Source organism: Fukomys damarensis, unplaced genomic scaffold, assembly GCF_012274545.1.
Source record: "Fukomys damarensis isolate Sample0158 unplaced genomic scaffold, DMR_v1.0_HiC HiC_scaffold_14, whole genome shotgun sequence".
Classification (NCBI taxonomy): domain Eukaryota; kingdom Metazoa; phylum Chordata; class Mammalia; order Rodentia; family Bathyergidae; genus Fukomys; species Fukomys damarensis.
Genome location: NW_022900926.1, coordinates 22220493 through 22239545, shown reverse-complemented (window position 1 = coordinate 22239545; position 19053 = coordinate 22220493). Strand labels below are relative to the sequence as shown.

The following is a 19053-nucleotide window of genomic DNA, read 5'->3' as shown; positions in this document are numbered from 1 at the left end:
ATTTCCTAAAGATACTACATCACTTTGCACATAGTGGTGTGTTCTTCACAGTGCACTGTGGAAAGGCAGTCAAAGGAAGTTATGCTGAATCCCACTGTACAGAAAACTAAGGCAGAGAGTGAGAGATTCACTGCGTGAGATGGAGGCACTAACTCAGGAGAAAGCAAATCTTCTTGAACTTGGACGTTTTCTCAGCTCAGGCTTACTTAGGGGTCTTTCCTAAAAAGAAAAAATATGACAGACACAGAATATTCAGTAGCTACGAAAAACCTTATTCACTTGTTTTGAAGATAATACAAAATGTGACCTTGAACATGGCTGCTTGCGGCTCTCCTAGTTCATAAAATGGTGGTTTTCCTGTGGCCATTTCGATGATTGTGCAGCCCAAAGACCAAATGTCTGCTGCTTTGCCATAGCCTCGTGGTCCTTTATCGATTATCTCTGGTGCCATGTACTGAAGGGTACCTGGAGATACGTCACATACATTTCCAATTTATAAAGAGAAAACAGATAGCTGTCTAATTAAGGATAGTTTCAACTGTTATACATAAGTAAACCGGTTTTTAAAATATGACTCATGTCCTAATATCTCATCTTTGAGGTCCAGTTTTCCTTGCTGTTAATAAAACTGGAAATAATTTTATAATTGATTTAGTTGGTGACACAAAAATATCCTCTGGTTATGAACAGGTATGTTGTCCTTGCCTAGACAATGGAGGACAATGCAAGCATCCTTCCCTGGGATCTCTTAGAGGGTTCTAACCAACCATTAGTCCTTTAGAACCACAGAGAGTACATCAACACACATGTTCTACATTCAGTTCAAATACATGAAGGCTGCCATGACTTCATCCTTCTAATCTTTTCCAGGAAAAATTTAGTTCATCCATCTTATTCTGTAAATTTATATTTCTAAACTCCTCAACTGAGCGCGTAGTTCTTGTTTTTATTCTGTAGGCTACTACACTGAGTGAAATAAGCCAGGCACAGAAAGACAAATCCCATATGATCTCACTCACATGTGGAAGCTAAGAGGGTGGACCTCACAGAAGGTGAGAGTGCAACAGAGCCTGCCAGAGGCTTGGGAAAGTAGGGAGAAGAGAGGGATGGGGACAAGTTGGTCAGTGGGTACTAGGCTACAGCTAGATCGAAGAAATAAGTTCTGGTGCTCTGTTGCACATAAGGTAGCAACACACTGTATATCTTTAATAAAACAACTGGAATAGGGGATTTTGAATGTTTTCAGAACAAAGAGATCATAAATGTTTGAGGCGACTGATATACTTACCCTGACTTATATGATGTATTAAAATTACATTATATGATGTATTAATATGTCATATGGTGCCCCATTAAGTTTACAATTTTTACATTAATTTAAAAAATGTTCAAGTTATTTCTTAATCATCACAGCACGGCAATTCCGAAAGCTATGGTAAAAAAATAATGCAAATCATTTCTGGTATCCCCCATTCTGCAAATCAAATATGAGTCCCACTCTATGGCTGAGGCCCATAGAGTAGCAGATTTACCAGATCAAAGGCAGGTCATGAACCATCCAAAGAGATAAACCATGAAATAGTATCAGTAAGGATAAAATGAAAAAGAAAAAATTAAAAGGCTCCATGAAATCAGGGAGTTGACAAGTATTGTATGATGGGAGTGGCATTAAATGTGGGCCAAGAAATTGTGGATCTAGTTCTGACCTGCTAGATCTCAATTCCCGTGACCTCAGTGGCCCAAGTGACAGGCTGGATTCACACTTCTAGTAGCCCCTAGAGGGGAATGGGTCAGGAGCATGGTTAAAGGTTCACGGTTAAAGGCTGGGTCTTCAGCTGATGGTGTTATTTGGGGGGTGGAAACCTTAGAAACTGGGGTCTTCTAAATGGAAGTTAGCTCACTGGGGGAGTGTCTTAGTCACTTTCTCACCACTGGGACACAATACCCGACATCCACAACTTAAAGAGGTTTATTTTGGCTTATAGTTTGTAAAAGTTTCAGTCAGTCCACAGTCAGCTGGCTCCAAGGCAAGATGGCATGGTGGAGGAAAGCTGCTCATGGCAGAGTGGACAGAAAGCAGCAATCGACAAAGGAGGAGTCATGAAGAGATATAAACATTTCTAGACCACATCCCCTGCAACCTGCCTTTTCCACCCAGACCCCACTTCCTATAGCAAGTCAGCTATAAGTTCCCACAACCAAATTACCTTCCAAAAGCCCCCTAACTATGACTGCATGAGGCTGTTGGGGGACATCTAGATATATACTATAACAAGGTGTGCTCCTGAAAGGGGCACTGGGACCCTGGACTCTCCTGTCTCTTTTTACTTTATGGTCACATGAAGTGAGTAACTTTATTCCCCACTGTGTGTGATGTTCTACCTTGCCATAGGCCCTTAGCAACCAAAAATAAAACTTTTAAAACTGTGAGTCAAAATAAATCTTTTCATCTTTTAAGTAATTTTCCTCAGGTAATTTGCCATAGCAAACGGAAAGCTGATAAACAGAAAACTGGCAATGAGAAGTGAAGTTGATGCTGTGACAACACCTGATGGTGCCATTCAGAAGTCATTGGAATTGGTTTGTGGGAGGAATTTGGAAAAGTTTAGAAAAGAAGGCTAGAAAAAGCCTAGAAATTCTACCAGTGGAGCTAAATGGATGACTCTGATGGGAGCTCAGAAGATCAAAATGTTGACAGGAATGCAGACAGCAAAGGCCAGGCTCATACGATTTTAGATGAACACGAGGACTCTATTGAGAACTAGACTAGAACCCATTCATGTTACTTTCTACCAAAGAAGCTGTCTTTGGTAGACATTTTGTTCATGCCCTGAGATTTTATGGGGAACTGAGTTTAAAGGTGATGAATTAGTTAATCTAGAGGAGGAAATTTCAAAATAGCATGGCATATAGGCTGTGGGATGGGTACTACTGGCTGCTTTCAGCTGGGCTTATAGTGAGCATTGCAGCAAAAGTGAGCAGATAGATTTGAAAAACTACCAATCTTCAGTTTTGCCAGAAAAGAAAGGCATTTAAAGTTGGAGCCAAAAGTGTGTAACTGCAATAGATCACAGTCATTAAAAAGAAGCCAAATATTTTGTACCAGGACAATGGGAAAGATGCCTTGAGGGACTTTCAGGAATAAGCAAGATCCTACCCATAGCAAGTTCAAAGACTTGTTTGAGAAAAATCCCTCAAGGTGCTCTTCTTGCTCAGGGCTACCTAAGGAATTATCTCCCTGGGATTTGTTCACTGTGTTCAGACATCCAGGCACTCAGAGGCTGCGGTAACCAAGTTTCAAGCAGGCCTGCCAGTACCGTTTGTACCAGCAGCAGATCCTGGCATTAGCCACAGAATGTTGGTTTTGCAGACCTGAAGAATGCAAGAGTCATGGGGTCACTTCCACTGAGATTTCAAAGGAAAACCTGAGAAGCTAGGCAGTGTTTAGCAGAATCGGAGTCTTGCAAACAGACCCCAAGAGGGAGAGGGTGATATATAAAGCTGTGAGAGTGAAGTTAACGCTGTATTTAGAAATTCAAGGAATGTGGAATATCAGCTGAAGGAACTTTCAGGCAGTAAGCAGAGCCAGCCCAAGAGAATGGCCACGTGGGCTTCAGCCAGCAAGGCCATCCAAGTCTTTTAGTGCTCACATGGTGACACCTGGATGCTGGTCATGGACCTACAGGAATAATGTTGCCCTGCTGGTTTTTTGTCTGGCTTTTATTTGATCTTTCTTTTCTATCCCTCTGTTCCTCCCTTTTGTATTGAGAAAATTTACTTTGTGCTTTGTATCTTGAAAGTAGGTAACTTTTTAATTTTCACAGGGGCTCACAGCTGAGACTTTGCATCAGACTTGGATTTCTGCACAATGCTAGAAGTATTAAGACATTGGAGACTCCTGGAGATGGACTAGATGCATTTTTCATTTTGAGATGGACATGAACTCTGTGGGCCAGCAGCAGAATGTTAAGGGCCTGGACCTTAAAAGTTCCCCAGAGGCTCTTGTGTTGAAGGCTTGGTCCCTAGCTGATGGTGAGGTAATGATGAGAGGTGGTGAAAACTTTAGGAGGTGGGGCCTAGTAGAAGAAAGTCAGGTCTCCAGGGATGTGCCCTTGAGACCCTAGACCCTTCCTTTCTCTTTTTGCTTCCCAGGCATCATGAGGTCAAGAAGTTTGTTCTACCATACGATCCCTGCCATGATGTTCCACCTTGATACAGGCTCAAAGTAATGGGGCCAAGAAACCATGCACTGAAATCTCTGGAACTGTGATCCAAAATAAATCTCTCCTCCTTTTAAATTGTTTTTCTTGGGTATTTTGTCATAGTGACAGAAAGTTGACTAAGACAGTAACCATATCCCCTACTATTGATATACAAATAACATAATCAGCAAACAGGAACTCACCCATAATGCTATGTTGAATAACTTCAAATCCTGAAGTGTTTGGCAAAAAATCTACTTCTGTATTTTTTGATTCATAAGCAAAGTGACAAATATTTTGATAAATCACATAACACTTTTTATGAACACCTTATATGCGATTTACAGGTGAAAACTGTGATATAAAATTCCCCTAAACTGGTCCTTTGGAACCTACTGTCACAGGCTACAACAGACTGTTGTTCATTTAAAAAGGTATGTTATATCTTTCAAGTATTGTCAACCTTTATCCTCCAGAGCTTGCCATTTCGGGACTATAGTTCATGTTCATATTCAAAGACGAATGTCTATTCTCTGCTTGAACTGGCAAAATTTTTGGAGGAAGGCCTTTCCCTCAGACAACGATAAGGGAACTGTGCTCCCCAAAGACTCGAGTACTATTAATCTGAAACTGTTACAATTCCTCTTCACTTATATCCTTTCTTCATGTGATAATTTTTGTATGACAAATAAAATCTAATAATCTTTTAGAAAATATGTGTTGAAGACTACCATTCCATTTTGTTTTCTCTGGGTCAAGGACAGAAGAGAGAATTTATGTTGTATGAATATCAGAGTGGGGATTTCACTGATCAAAAATATAGTTAATTAAAAATACTGGATAATTAAATGACATCAACAATAAATTACTCAACATTTTAATCCATCAGACATTACTTCAAAGAACACTGCCAACTGTGTTTACTTATTCCTCATTGAACAAGTACCACAAGAAAGGTATAAATCATTTGGCCTCTTTATTCCACAACACATGACACTTTTTTGGGTCATGGTAGGTATCACTGAGGTGACATTTGAGTTAAGGTTTGAAGATGATGAAGCCACACAGGTATCTACAAGACGAGAGTTACTGACTGAAAGAGAAGCAAGTGTAAGTGCCTGATGTCATGAAAGAAATGCACGTAGGTTGGTGCTGCTGGTACAGAGTAAGTAAGAAAAAAATGATAGAAAGTGAGGTCTGAAAGGCAGTGGGCTCTAATCGGGACACTATCACTGCAAGGACTTCAGCATTTGTTTGCTCTGAAAGAAAGCCATTAAGTGCTCTGAGTGATTGTGCTGGATTATGTTTTAAAAGGATCCCTTGGCCACTGTGTTAAGAACAGAGGGTAGGGTGCAAATGAGGAAGCTGGAGAACAATTAGGTGATGCCAAAATGATGCAGATGAGAGAGGGTAGTAGCAGTGGAGGGGTAAGAACTGGTCCAAGTCTGTATATATTTTGAAGGCAGAGCCAATGGGCTTCCTTGATGGCCTGGTTGAAGTATGAGAAAAAGTGCCATGGATAAGTCTAAGTCTGGAACAGTCACAGCTGAGATAGGAAGAGTGGGTGGAACAGGTTTGGGGAGAAGATAATTCATTTCAGTTAGCATGTTAAGTCTAGTTTTAAACCTCAGTTCTATTACTAACTAGCTTTGTGGCTTTGGGCAAGTTATTTAACCTCTTTGAACCTTAATTTTCTCACCATGAACCAGGATAATGACACCTAAGGATTAAGGGTGATGTATGATTTTCAATGTGCATAGAGCACTTTGCCCAGACAGAGGTATACAGTAAGTACTCTATAAATGATGGTTGTTTGTTACTGTCTTTGCCTCAACAAAATTACCAATAAGTGAGACAGATCATGGTTCTTCAACTAAGTTCATCAGGGCTACCTGAGCACCTGTGACTCAGTGAGTACCGAGCAAGTGCTGTGAGCTCTACAGTGCTGAGGGGGCTGAGGTCTACACATTAGCACTCTCAGTATCAGCACTTAAGAGTGATATAAGTTCATTGGTCACACTTGTCACCCTCATTTGAGGCCAGTGGGAGAAGTATGGTAAAAACAAAGGTCCCTGTGATAACTGCTTTCTTACAGTGCCTTTGGGGATTGGGAAAAAAAAAAAAGTTTTGTAAGATTAGAAGATATTAAATTAGCATCTTGCCCAAAGAAGCATGTGAAAATAGGGGTTTTCCTCCCAGAAGTTAACTAAGTCTTGGCAGCATGTAAAATGTGTCTTGCCAAGTTGAGAAGATATGAAGAAAGAAATGTTAAGATGTTGAAAGTTACTAATTTATTTAATTTAAAAATACATTCTAAATGTGTAATTCTGTGCCTATAATACTCACTGCCTTTAGGGTAGCACCTGGGCCAGAGGCATTGTTGATACCTAGGAGCAAAGTTACAGAATTTCTCTCCTTTTTTGGTCTCCCAAACTAGTAAGACAGACACTGGGGTGAGACAGAAAGTAAGAGGGACTACAGCCCAGAGGGAGTCCAAAGAGCAAAGGGTAGACTGAAAACCTGAGTTTTGCCACGTATAAACTCTCGTGACCTCTAGGCCTTCTCTCTCAAATTCTTCACTCACAAAATAGAGGCACTTCTCTCTTCCTCGCGGGGTTCAAAAATGGGGATATCTGCCTATTTTGCCTTCTGTTAGACTAAAGAGTAGTGGTTACCTTTAAAAAAAATGTTTGTTAAATCTTTCAACAACAACAACAACAACAGTAACTTAACAATTCACAAGAATCACCATGAAATAAAAATGTGGAGCAGAAACCAGTTTTGAAGTCCTAGATTCCCTCTTTCCCTCCCTTTAGCAGTTGAGCTGTTGTCAATCTCTTCTATTTGTTTCTTCTTGGCTACTTTTTCCCTTTTGCAAATCACTTTGCTTCGACTCTGCCAGGACTTTGAACTACAAATAGCTCAGTCACTATTGCCTAATTTCTCAGGAAAGCTCTCTCCCACCCCTTTTCTGTGGGGATGAGTCACTTCCTCTTTATGAATGGAAATCCAATGGTTATTTATATCATGGAGTAGAGGAATAAATCTCAGGGAGAAAATAACTAGGAAAGAGAGAATTCAGAGACCAGATGGGAAGTGATTTGAGGATGAGTAAGAATAACAAAGAGGTTGAGATAGCGAAATGTTTTTAAAACTAAATCTTGCTAGGGTTAGAGAAGTTGTTAGGTCAAGCAGGAGAGATGGAATGACAAGAAAAATAAAGCAAACAGAATAAAAAATAATCTTCAGCGGCACTGAACAGGAGACTCAGCAAGTCACATAAACAAAAGAAGAGACCTGGGGCAGCTCCAAGTCTGTATAATGTTTTTCAGTGAGAATCAAAGGATACCAACATTAATGTGCGTGAGAACACTGACTTAGTTAATCTCCCACTTTGGGCTCAAAGTCAGCAATTATTCTTTAACTACGTAAGATGTGTATCGTTATTGCAAAAACATACCAGTAAATGTTTCTGTACATGGGTTTATGCCAGCAAGCCTCTTTGATGTCCCGAAGTCAGAGATCTTGAGAACACCACTGTAGGTATTAATCAATACATTGTCACCCTAGGAAAAAAGGGCTTCAGTCAAAAATGTAATCTTTCTTCACATACTGCCTATTGAGGATTTTTAAAGTTCAATAAAAAAGGAATGATTAAAACATATAAGGATATTATTCTGTGTTCTTCATTAATAGTTTATCTTAAGATAGAATTTCTGACACAATTTTTTGTTTATATATTGTCAGTTGTTTACCGTCTGCTCCTCAAGTCAGAAGATCAAGCACAGTTCCAAGGGAAAGTTCCCTGCAGTTTACACATGGTGAGGATAGATGTGTACGAAGTTAATGTGTGAAAGTTAAATTAGAAATTTCATAATTCTCCATCGCTTTACTTTCTTTTCTACATGGTTCTATATCCATCCCTAGAATATTTGGGGACATCACGGATAAATATAAATTGATTTTAGGGTAGGAAAGACTGTTACGCACCTTTAAAATTATTCTTTTTGTTTCAGCTAAAGCGCTTAAGAAAGTTAGCAGGAAACATTCAAGGCCACCAAGTCATTCCGGACACATTCTTACTGTCAACTAGAGTAAAGTTTGCTCGTTATATAACACTACCCTCTCCCCACAAATGGTATACCCGCCATCTTTTTTTTGAACACGTGATCTAGGACCTTGAATTGAGCATGCCCAGAAATTCACTGAGCATGTTCAGGAATCCACCTGCTTTTATGTGGGCTTTCCTATCTGAAAATGCATAGGCTTCTCAACAATTTTCCGCCTGCTTTCTTTGTTGGAAAGAGCTTGGATTTACAAATAATTCCAGTGCTCTCCTTCTTTGCTGTAAGTAACGAAGCTTTCTCCACTCTTTTATTTCCTGGTTGTATTTCTTGCACTGAGCAAGATGTAAACCCATTGGTTTCGGTTGTAAAATTAAACTTACTAAAATAGTCCAGCTTTTGTCAAAAGTTTACTAGTTTAGAAGTTTCTTTTAAAGAAAGTCTAATGTTACTACTTTAGTTTGTTGTTTTAGAGATTTTACAATTTTAGTTCAATGCATATGTGATACTTGTAAAAAGGGGGGATTTTTTTTTCTATTCATTCATCCATTATTCAATACAGACTTACACATAGTGATTAGGGGCAAGGATACAGAGATAAGTCAGCCTGTCAGCTCCTCAGGAATAGGGAACAAGCCCTGCTTCACTTTAAACTGCTGCACCCCACCCCATAGAGCTCCTAGAAAACCTTTCACAGTGGGAATCCAATCTGTGGTTGAACATGGATGGCTAAGGAGTTGATTCCTTAAGTAGAAGAGATAAAATATGAACGTAAATAACTAATTCAGAGTAATGTATGTCTACCGTTCCAAAGATTTATTTGCTTTTCTATTAATTAATTAATTAATTAATATGCATAACACAAAATCACTTTAGCAAATACATAATTACCTAGTAAGAAATTCCATGAAAGTGAATCACAGTGCATCCTACCTTTATATCCCGGTGAACTATCTGATTGTCATGGAGGTATTTTAATCCTTCTAGTATTTGCTTTGTATAAAATCCAATTGTTTGCTCGTTGTCTTTTAATGGACCCCATTTGGACCGAAGGAGAGCAGAAAGACTTCCTGTAAAGAGTAGATAAAATCTAAACCAGGCATGGTGGTGGCACACACCTATAATTCCAGCCCTCCAGAGGCCTGAGGCAGGAGGATTGCTACATAGTGAGTTCTGGCTACATAGTGAGTTCCAAGTCAGTCTCAACTACCTAGTGAGACCCTGTCTCAAAAAACCAAAAAAAAAAAGGTCCGGGGATTTAGCTCAGTGGTTCGGTGGCCTGCCTTGCAAAAGCAAGGACTTGAGTTCAAACCCCGGTAACAAAAGAGAGAGAGAGAGAGAGAGAGAGAAAGAGAGAGAGAGAGAGAGAGAAAATCTCATCCAAAATGAGCTCTTTACAGCCTATGAAAAATGAGGCCCTACTCTGAGCCAATGTTCATTATTCTTTTCAGTGGCCCAGAAACTGTTCTAGTTGCTTGGGTTCAGACATGAATACTACAGGATGCAACATAACATGCAAAAATCAATAGCTTTCTTGTACATCAACAATGAACACTCTAAGAAAGAAATGAGGAAAATATTTCCATTTGATATAGCTTTAAAAACGTGTCTAGGAATTTACCTATCCAAGGCAGTGAAAAACCTACAATGAAAATTATAAAACAGTAAAAAAAAAAAATTAACAAAGGGAAAGACATCCCTTGTTCATGAATTGGGCATGGCCAATTTACCAAAAGCAATCCACACATTCAATGTAATCCCTATTAAAATGTCAGGTACATAGTCCACTCCTGTAATCCCAGCACTCTGAGAAGGTGAGGCAGGAGTTACCTCACGATTGAGCCCATCCTTGCTGATTTGGTAAGACCCTATCCTGTACCTGTACACGATGTATCTTGATCTTTCTTTTTTTCCCATTCCCCTCCCTTCCCCTCAACCTTTGCCTTCTTATGTACAAAAGCTTTGCTTCCATTTTTTTCCTTTGCCCTTCTTTCCTTTCTCCTCCCTCCCTCTCTTGTTCCCCTTCCAATTTGAACGTCTTCTTCCAACTTCACAATATTTATCATCCATTTTGGTCCTTATTTATGCTTTTGGTTTCTACATGAGACAAACAATGTGATAAACAGGTGTGTCTGATTTATTTCACTTAAAAATATGGTCTCAAGGTACATCCATTTACCTAAAAATGTCTCAAGTTTATCCAGAATAGTGCTCCATTGCATATAAAGACCACATTTTCTTTATCCCTTCATCAATAGATGGACATCTGGGCTGTTTCCAAGATTTAGCTATTACAAATTGTGCTGCTATAACCATGGGTGCACATATATCATTGTGGTATGATGCTTTTAACTCTTTTGGGACAGCCTCTTTAACAAATGGTACTGGGAAAACTGGATTTCCATACGCAAAAAGATTGAAACTAGATCCCTATCTCTTACCTTACTAAAATCAAATAAGACTTAGATATAAAACCAGAGACTTTGAAATTGCTGAAAGAAAACATAGGGGAAATACGTGAAGCCATAGGCACATGCAGAGACTTCCTGATAGGACTCTAATGGTACAGGAAATAATAGCAAGAATCATCCAACAGGATTGCATCAAATTAGAAAGCTTCTGCCAGCAAAGGAAAGTGCAGAGACAATCAACAGAATGGGGGAAAAATCTTTGTTAACTACTCTTCTGATAGAGAATTAATATATAGAATATATAAAGAACTCAAAAAATTTAACTCAAAAATCCAAATAACCCAATCAATGAACGGGCAAATGAATTGAATAGCTACTTCTCAAAAGAAGTTCAAGTGGCCAAGCAGCATATGGAAAAATATTCAACATCTTTAGCCATCAGCAAAATGCAAATCAAAGCTCCACTGAGTTTTCATCTCAACTCAGTCAAAATGGCTGTCATCAAGAATACAAAAAACAATGAATTCTGGGAAGGACGCTGAGGTTAGGGGCAAGGAAGCCTTCTATACTGTTACCAGGAATGCAAACTGGTACAAAGAGTATGGATATTACCATGGAGATTCCTCAAAAAATAACAATAGAAATACCATTTGATCCAGCTATCCCACTCCTTGATATATTCCTGAAGGAATTAAAGATAGCATACTACAGTTTATACATTGGCACCCATGTTTATAGTAGCACAATCCACAATGGCTAAGTGATGGAAACAATTGAAATGCCTATCAACAGGTGAGTGGAATAAGAAAATGTGGTATGTGTATATACATTGGAGCATTATTCAGCCATAAAGAAGAATGAAATCATGTCATTTGCAGGGAAATGGGTGGAATTGGAGATATCATGTTAAGTGAAATAAGCCAGACAAGAAAGTTAAATGTCACACATTTTCTCTTATAGAAGAAATAAAAGGAAGAAATAAAGAAAGAGAGAAAGAAAGATGACAGGAAACTTAGAAGGTACACATTTAGCGATGGGGGAGGTAGAGGTAGATGATGGGGTTGAAAATAATCCAAATATGTTGTATGCATAAGGCAATACACAGAAATCAACCTCACTATTTTGTGTTACCAATATGCACTAAATAAAAAAGAAAACATGACTACAAAAATGACCCTACTCTAAAGATGATATTCTAGAAAAACAGACAAGTGATACACTACTCAATAGCTGACCTTAATTTGGGTCATGAAGACTGATACTAAAGTCGTTCTGATATTTAAATATTACCTCCTTACAAACTTGAAGATGATGTCACCTGTCTAATTTTTTAGCACAGACAAATTAAAATCTGTACTCCAGTAAATCTCATTCAATGTTATTCCTCCTCCAGGACTTAGAAATTTATATTTTGGAAAGAAAGCAAAGCATCTCTTACCTCCCGGGACCTGCTCCATGAAGATTTTAATGAAGCCATTCTCACTAAAAGAGCCCAGATACTGGACAATATTTTTGTGCTTCAGATGCTTATGCAAGGCTATTTCTTCATGCAGGGGCTGGGAGTATCTGAAAGACATGCAAATGTCAGGGAGCTAATTATGCAACCAGAATTTGGTGCATAAATTCAAGCAATACAAATTGAAAATGTCAGCTAAATGTATACCCATAAATAAAATAAAAATGACGATGTAAGGCCTTTATTTTTCTGAAGGCAAAATTCAGCGAGGTTGCACTTGTGTTCGGATAAGGGGAAAGAAACCAGGCACTGTTCCAATCTCTTTGTATATATTAACTCATTTCTCACAACTGAATAGGAAGGTACTATTAGGATGCCCATTTTAACAGAGAAAGATATTAGTTCACAGTGACAATTACTAATTTGCCCAGAATTACAAAGCTACTAAATGTAAGACTGAAGAGTGGAACCCAGGAGAATAGATATCAACCACACTGTTCATAATAGCATGACTCTCTCTTATAACTTTAATATTCTAGGAGAATCTTGCCCAGGAAAACAAAAATCCCAGATAACTTTAATGTGCATTCTTGCTGAAAGGCCTATCAATTCAATAGAAAACAGCCACATTTCAGTCAATGTAAAACATAAAACCATTTCGATGGGAAGCAAAAAACAGAAGTAGGAAACATAAAACCATTTATATTCCATTTTGAGGCCATTTTTTCAATTCTTCAACTTTCTGTGTCCATCAAGCCCTAATACATCATAATTTTTACTAATCCCAAACAAGCCTCCCCACTGAAAGATCAGCTGTAAAATACAGCCTTTACATCAAAGTCTTACGCTTGGTGTATGTCACTGGATCAAAATTATTATAAAAGTATTTTATATTTCGGAAACAGACCAATACTTCTGATGATTATCTGAAGTACTGAAAAGCTTATAGGTCCAACAATCCCAAGTCTAATGTAGCAGTGATATAAAATTATTACACTACAGCATGTTAAAGCACAATTTTTTTTCGCTTTACAGCTCAAAGCACAACATTTTAACAAATTAAATTTTATAGGTCTAATTGGGTTTATTTAGTGATTCATGCACTAGGCAGGATCTAATCCAAATAGACAGGAGTTTTGAGGGCCATGGCAAGATAGTCTCTTTGCAAGGTAGCTGAATCAGGAACAAGGTAACAACATGTTGTGAAATGAAGTGCTTAACATTGGTTATTTCATGTGGTTTCTAGCAGAGGGGACTTCCTTATCTTGCTGGCTCGGGCTGACTGGGCTCCTTTTGACTACGGTGATCCTCTTATTCTGTTCTGTTTTTGTTTTAAACTGGTCTGTTTGGAAATCTTCCGATCACCTCTCTCCTGATTTCTGACAAGGTCTAAATAAACAACTCAGGTTTTGGTTTTATGACATGAAATCTGAATCGAGTGAGCCCATTTTGGATTGATTTGTTAGGACCTGTACAGGAGCTCAGTCCAAATCACTGGCCTCCCATACATTTTATTTAATAAGCTAAATATGACAGGATGTCAGCAATAGGAAGGACAATAAAAGATAACCCCTAATACACACACACACACACACACACACACACACACACAGAGGCATACTTTTTTTTGTTTTGTTTTGTTTTTTGAGACAGGGTCTCACCATATAGTTGAGACTGACCTGGAACTCACTATGTAGCCCAGGCTGCTCTTGAACTCACAGTGATCCTCCTGCCTCAGCCTCCTGAGTGCTGGGATTACAGGTGTGCGCCACCACGCCCGGCTGAGGCATACATTTTTATACACACTTTTGGGTATTGGAGGCTACAGGTATGAAAGGCACTGACTACCAGAAAAATACAAACCTGCTGTCTCATGATGCTTCAGTTATACATATAGGAAATGCTCAGCTTTCACAAAAGCAAATCCAAATAGAATACATCTTTTTTGAATGTCAACAACAAGTAATAGCATTGATTAGTATCAAATAAAATTTTTCATGAACATTTTCTGAGTAAGCACTAAAACTAAAAATACTAGGATTATGTTACAAACAATTCATTTAATTCAAATAACTTTACAACTTTATATTATTATTATTATTATTCAGAAAGCAGCCAATAACAACAGCAAAACTTGTGTTTTAGACATATGTCTTTTTGTTTTTACTTTAGAACTGCTCCAAGAACACAGAGCAGGCATTAAACTAATCTTCTTAACATGATATCGTTACAGATAGCAACAACATTTTAATCATTGTTTGAGGTAACACAAGAAATACCAATATAAAGTGTTACCAATAAGATATTTGGGCAATGACTCTCAGTTGTGAAGACATTTAATAATTACCTTCTTCCATAACACTTCGACACTAGTTTATGATTATTCTTGGTATGCATTAGTGGCACACACTGTGCCGATAGTATAAATTTAGGAGATTAAGATCATTATCCTGAAATAAGGAATTAACTCAGTTTATTATGAATCAAAGAGCTCCCATCTCCTACTAATAAAACAATGAATGCTTACATTTAAGATCCTGTAAAAGTAACTATTCCATTTTATTATTTAAATCAAGGATGGCTCAAGATTTGCAATGCTAGTCAGAGTCCATCCAAGCCAAGGATAAATGCTGTTCTGTAAAATGGAAAATATTTGGAACGCTCAGCAATTGTCAAAAAACATTAAGTACCAAACACTCAATAAGGATGAAATGACAATGTGGTCAGGTTAAAAAACTATGATTTTCTATGGAATACATGAAAATCCTATTTCTTCTCAATTAGCTGAAGAAACGACGTAGATGAATGGCGCTACTTGTATACATTAGCTTTGAAAAAACTACTTATCCATCAGTTTCGGGAGACCTCCCCATCTGAGTCAAATCTCCCCAGGTAACCTTCCAGACAAGTGATTTCCAACACCGATCAAGGCTTGCCTCACCTGGATGGCTTTGTAAAGAGTGCCAGTGTTCAAGTCCACCTCCAGTTCTGGAAGGTGAAGCTTGACCGTCTGAACTTTCCACCATTCAATACCTAGCATTTCATTTTTAGAAGGCCCATAACAACGGAACATAATACATTCTTTTCTCTTCAAATTCTTGTTTCTTGAATTGTTCTATGTAACTTGTATGAATTTCATGTAAAAATTCAAAAAATTGCAAGCTTCAGCATAAATGGGTTAAGAGCTCCCTAGCTGACTGTAATATATAGTTGGGAAGAGAATGCTAATAAAAATTAGTAGTTCAAGAGTGCATAGACTATTAGAGAAAGCCAACCTCAGATTAATAACTAGCCAGGGATAAATTGGGAAAGTGCACTTAAAGCTACCACCTCTTTCTTCCAACCACTCTTACATGCAGTTTCTCCGCACCAGAGCTGTGCATTCCTTACAATCGATGAACCTACACTGACACTTAATTGTCACCGCATCGCAGGACATGAGCTTCAGAAATATTTCCATGGCCTCCCAGAGAAAGGATGGAAGGTAAGGAAAGAGTAAAAGCAGAGAGAGATTAGGAGGTGACTACAGAGGCTAGGGTTAGGGTTAGATGAGAGGTGTGGAAGCTCACACTATTAATCACAGTGACGGGAAAGAGCAGAAAGATTCAGATATTACAGTAGGTGAGACAATAGTATGACTTACTAATTGAAGTAGGTGTGAAATGTGAGAGAAAGGAATCCAAGTGAATCTTCAGTTTTAGCTGAACAGTTGGATGGACGGACTGATAACTGATAACTGACACAGACAGTTCTTTGGGAAGAGCACATCAGGGGCTCGAAATCCATGTATTCATTTTGGCTGTGTAAACCTTGAGATGCTTGTAGACTTACAAGTGGAGATGCTGGGTAGACACATGGCCCAGGACACTCAGGGCATGTTCCTTTCTAAGAAAGGCTGATATGTCACCCAAGCACTGCGGCCAAAGAAGACTGGCTTGAGGGCACCCAGAAGAAGCCTGTGCTGGACTTAAAATCTGCATTAAATTCTTTGTCTTTCAAACCTTGAACACATAACACATGAAGAATATGCCTGTGTGAACACTGTCTCACCGAGAGAAGATCTAAGAGAAGATATGAGGTCTCAGAAATCATGAGGTTAAGAGAGGAGAGACTTAGTACTTGAAGACAGAAACCATCAGGTAGGCAGAGGACAGAGAGGATAAGAACAGATAATCCTGTTATTCCAGCTGTTCAGATTCCCTGAATGGCTTTTTCATTCCCCCAAATGATTACGTTTTCTGCAGGGTTCAACTATGTATAGTTAGAGCCATTTATTCAAATATTTCTTCTGCTCCTTCTACTCTTTTTCGGATGGCTTTCCCACTTAGCTTACTTATATCTCTTGTAGTTGTCCCACAATTCTTAGATATTCTGTTCTTTTCTTTCCTCCCAGTCTTTTTCTGTTTGCTTTTCAGTTCTGGAAGTTTATGTACATTGCCATCTGTTGCATGTTGTCTACTTTTTCCATTAGAATTTCTAGCATATTAATTATAATTTTTGAAAATTACAAGTCTGCTAACTCCAACATACTTGCCACATCTGACTCTGGTTCTAATAGTTGCTTCAAATTGTGCTGTCTTTTAGTATACCTTGTAATTTTTTGGCTGAAAAGCAGATATAATGTACTAAATCAAAGAACTGCAGTAAACAGGCCTTTAAGTAATGTGGTGCTGAAGTGAGGAAGAAGGAAAGTTTCTATAGTTCTAGGATTAGGTCTTGGATTTCAGTCAGCCTGCATCCTGGGTGGTGAAGTTCATAAAGCCTTCTTAGGTTTACTCTTTAGGTGGGACAGGATGGTTTGCATGGGCTAGAATTTGGCATTTTCTTTCTCCTAGTTTAGTTAAGCTCTGCTAAAATAGTATCCTCAGGGGCAAACTTCGTTAAGAAGAACAAAATGTTCTTGCATATTTAAAAAATGGTTCTTGTCCTCTCTCTTTGCTAGAAGTACAAGGCAATTTTTCTCTGATATCCACTAGTAGGACCTGGTAGAGCTTCATAAGGTAAAATTCACAAAATGCAGGTCCCGACTGGGTCCCCCAGGAGTTCCCAATTCTCAGACTTGTCCACACTGAGCTTCCAGCAATTTGTAAACTGTAGTTTAGGTCTTCTACCCCAGCACTGTTTTCCCTGAGGGCTTTGCTCATGGATTTCCACTCCAGTAACTTATGACTTTCCATATTCACGTCTTTCCAATTTGGGGGGCAGGCTCTTGTCCTTCGCCAGTGGATCCTATAAGAGCTGTTGATTTTTCAGTTTGTCGAGCATTTCACTTGTTAGGATGGAATGACAGCCTCCGAGCTCCTTCACAGGCTGGTCTGGAAACCTACTTGTGATAGAGCTTATTCTCCATCTATCCATATATAAACCACCTTTATCCAATGTCACCCAAGTCCAACACACACAGGGCCATTCTCTCTCCTAATCTTTGATATCCTGTCCTTCCCTACCAGTGTTCTTCCCACCACTGTCTTGCACTTGATTCATTGAACCGTGCAGGAGATAAACCTGAGATGGAGTTGATTAGCATAATGGAGTTTTCAGGCAGCTTCATTAATCCAAGTATTTTCTAACATATTATCAGCAAACCAAAGTACTAAAAACAAAAAAACAAAAACAAACTTTTATTGACTACAATTACTGTACCTGCTATCTCTTTCTGGGATCTCTTTAATAGCAATTCTGACTTGGTTGCTCAAGTCTCGACCCGCGTAGACTATTCCGTACGTGCCTTTTCCTAAAACGACTCTGTCGCCATTTTCATCATATTCATAGTCATACTACAAAAGGGGAAAAACAGGAGGGAAGATTGAAACATTAGTTGCAGCTGACATTTCAACATCATTTTTCCCCAAGAGTATTGTTTATTTTATCACATGGCTTTAACAAGTGAGACAACAAGAGAAAAGGTTCTAAGCAACAACTTTTGGCACCAAAAAGTACTCTCCACATAAAGCAGTCTGTTTACATTTATGATGGGATATATGTTATGGATACGGTGGGAACGACATAGTTAAATCTATAAACGTGTTTCTGCAAAAGCCCACTTGAAGTCTTCATGCTCTTTGGTCCTGTTTTTCACTGACCCTGAATATGTATATGATTGGCATCAATAGCTGCCAAGATCTGTCACATCTAATCAATCTTGCTCTTGTCATTCAGCTTTTAGTATTGTATTTCATACTCTGCCCGAGGAGTAAAATCACTGAAAGGACTTGAGTAAGGAAAAATTGTAGTCTTACTAGTTGATTATGATAAAGGATTATTTTTACTTCACCCCAGCTCCCCAAGACCCAAAAATATTTTAAAAGATGAAAAACTTGATTTTTGATGTGGAAAGATCTTATCTATATCCATGAACCCCAAAGTGTCAAACATGTCAGGCAAATATGGAACATTGGATCAAAGTAAAAGGGAGTGCAGAGAACATTTCATAGAGACTTAGAGGATTTATTCAGAAAGGTGTATCCTTTGTCTCGGACTGGAACTGTAGAATTTATCACTTTTGAATGATCAAGCCATGTCCTTGTAGAAATCCACTGTAAAACTACAGACCAGCGGGAGAGATCATAAGCACAAGCTTCTCCTGCTGTCTGCATTTTATGGAGTATAAAACGAGTAGCCCAGAGTTAGATTCAACTCACAGAAGGATCTGAGTTGATCTCACCCAAAATGATGCAGATAGATATAGATTTCTAATACTTATAAGCCAAAAAATTAACATTAATACTGATAATAATCCATGGAGAGGACCATAATCGTAGATTTTTAGACTCATTAAAAACAGCCTTGAAATATATAAAGCACAGGTGATAAAAGTATAAAGAAAGCTGGGGATTTAGCTCAGCAGTTTGGTGGCCTGCCTTGCAAGTGCAAGGACCTGAGTTCAATCCCTGGTACAAAAAAAAAAAAAAAAAAAAAAA

At 38.5% G+C, this 19053-nt stretch overlaps 1 protein-coding gene across 1 annotated transcript in view; it reads right to left on the bottom strand.

Annotated features, from left to right (window-relative positions):
• Nucleotides 1-19053, bottom strand: part of Map3k5 (mitogen-activated protein kinase kinase kinase 5) — a 219957-nt gene that overhangs the window by 42213 nt on the left and 158691 nt on the right. Inside the window, exons 16-20 of the mRNA XM_010626667.2 lie at nt 17777-17910; nt 12116-12243; nt 9200-9336; nt 7663-7768; nt 308-465 (exon numbers count right to left, since the gene is read on the bottom strand). Coding sequence (XP_010624969.2) covers nt 308-465; nt 7663-7768; nt 9200-9336; nt 12116-12243; nt 17777-17910 — 663 coding nt within the window. The remainder of the gene's footprint in view (nt 1-307; nt 466-7662; nt 7769-9199; nt 9337-12115; nt 12244-17776; nt 17911-19053) is intronic.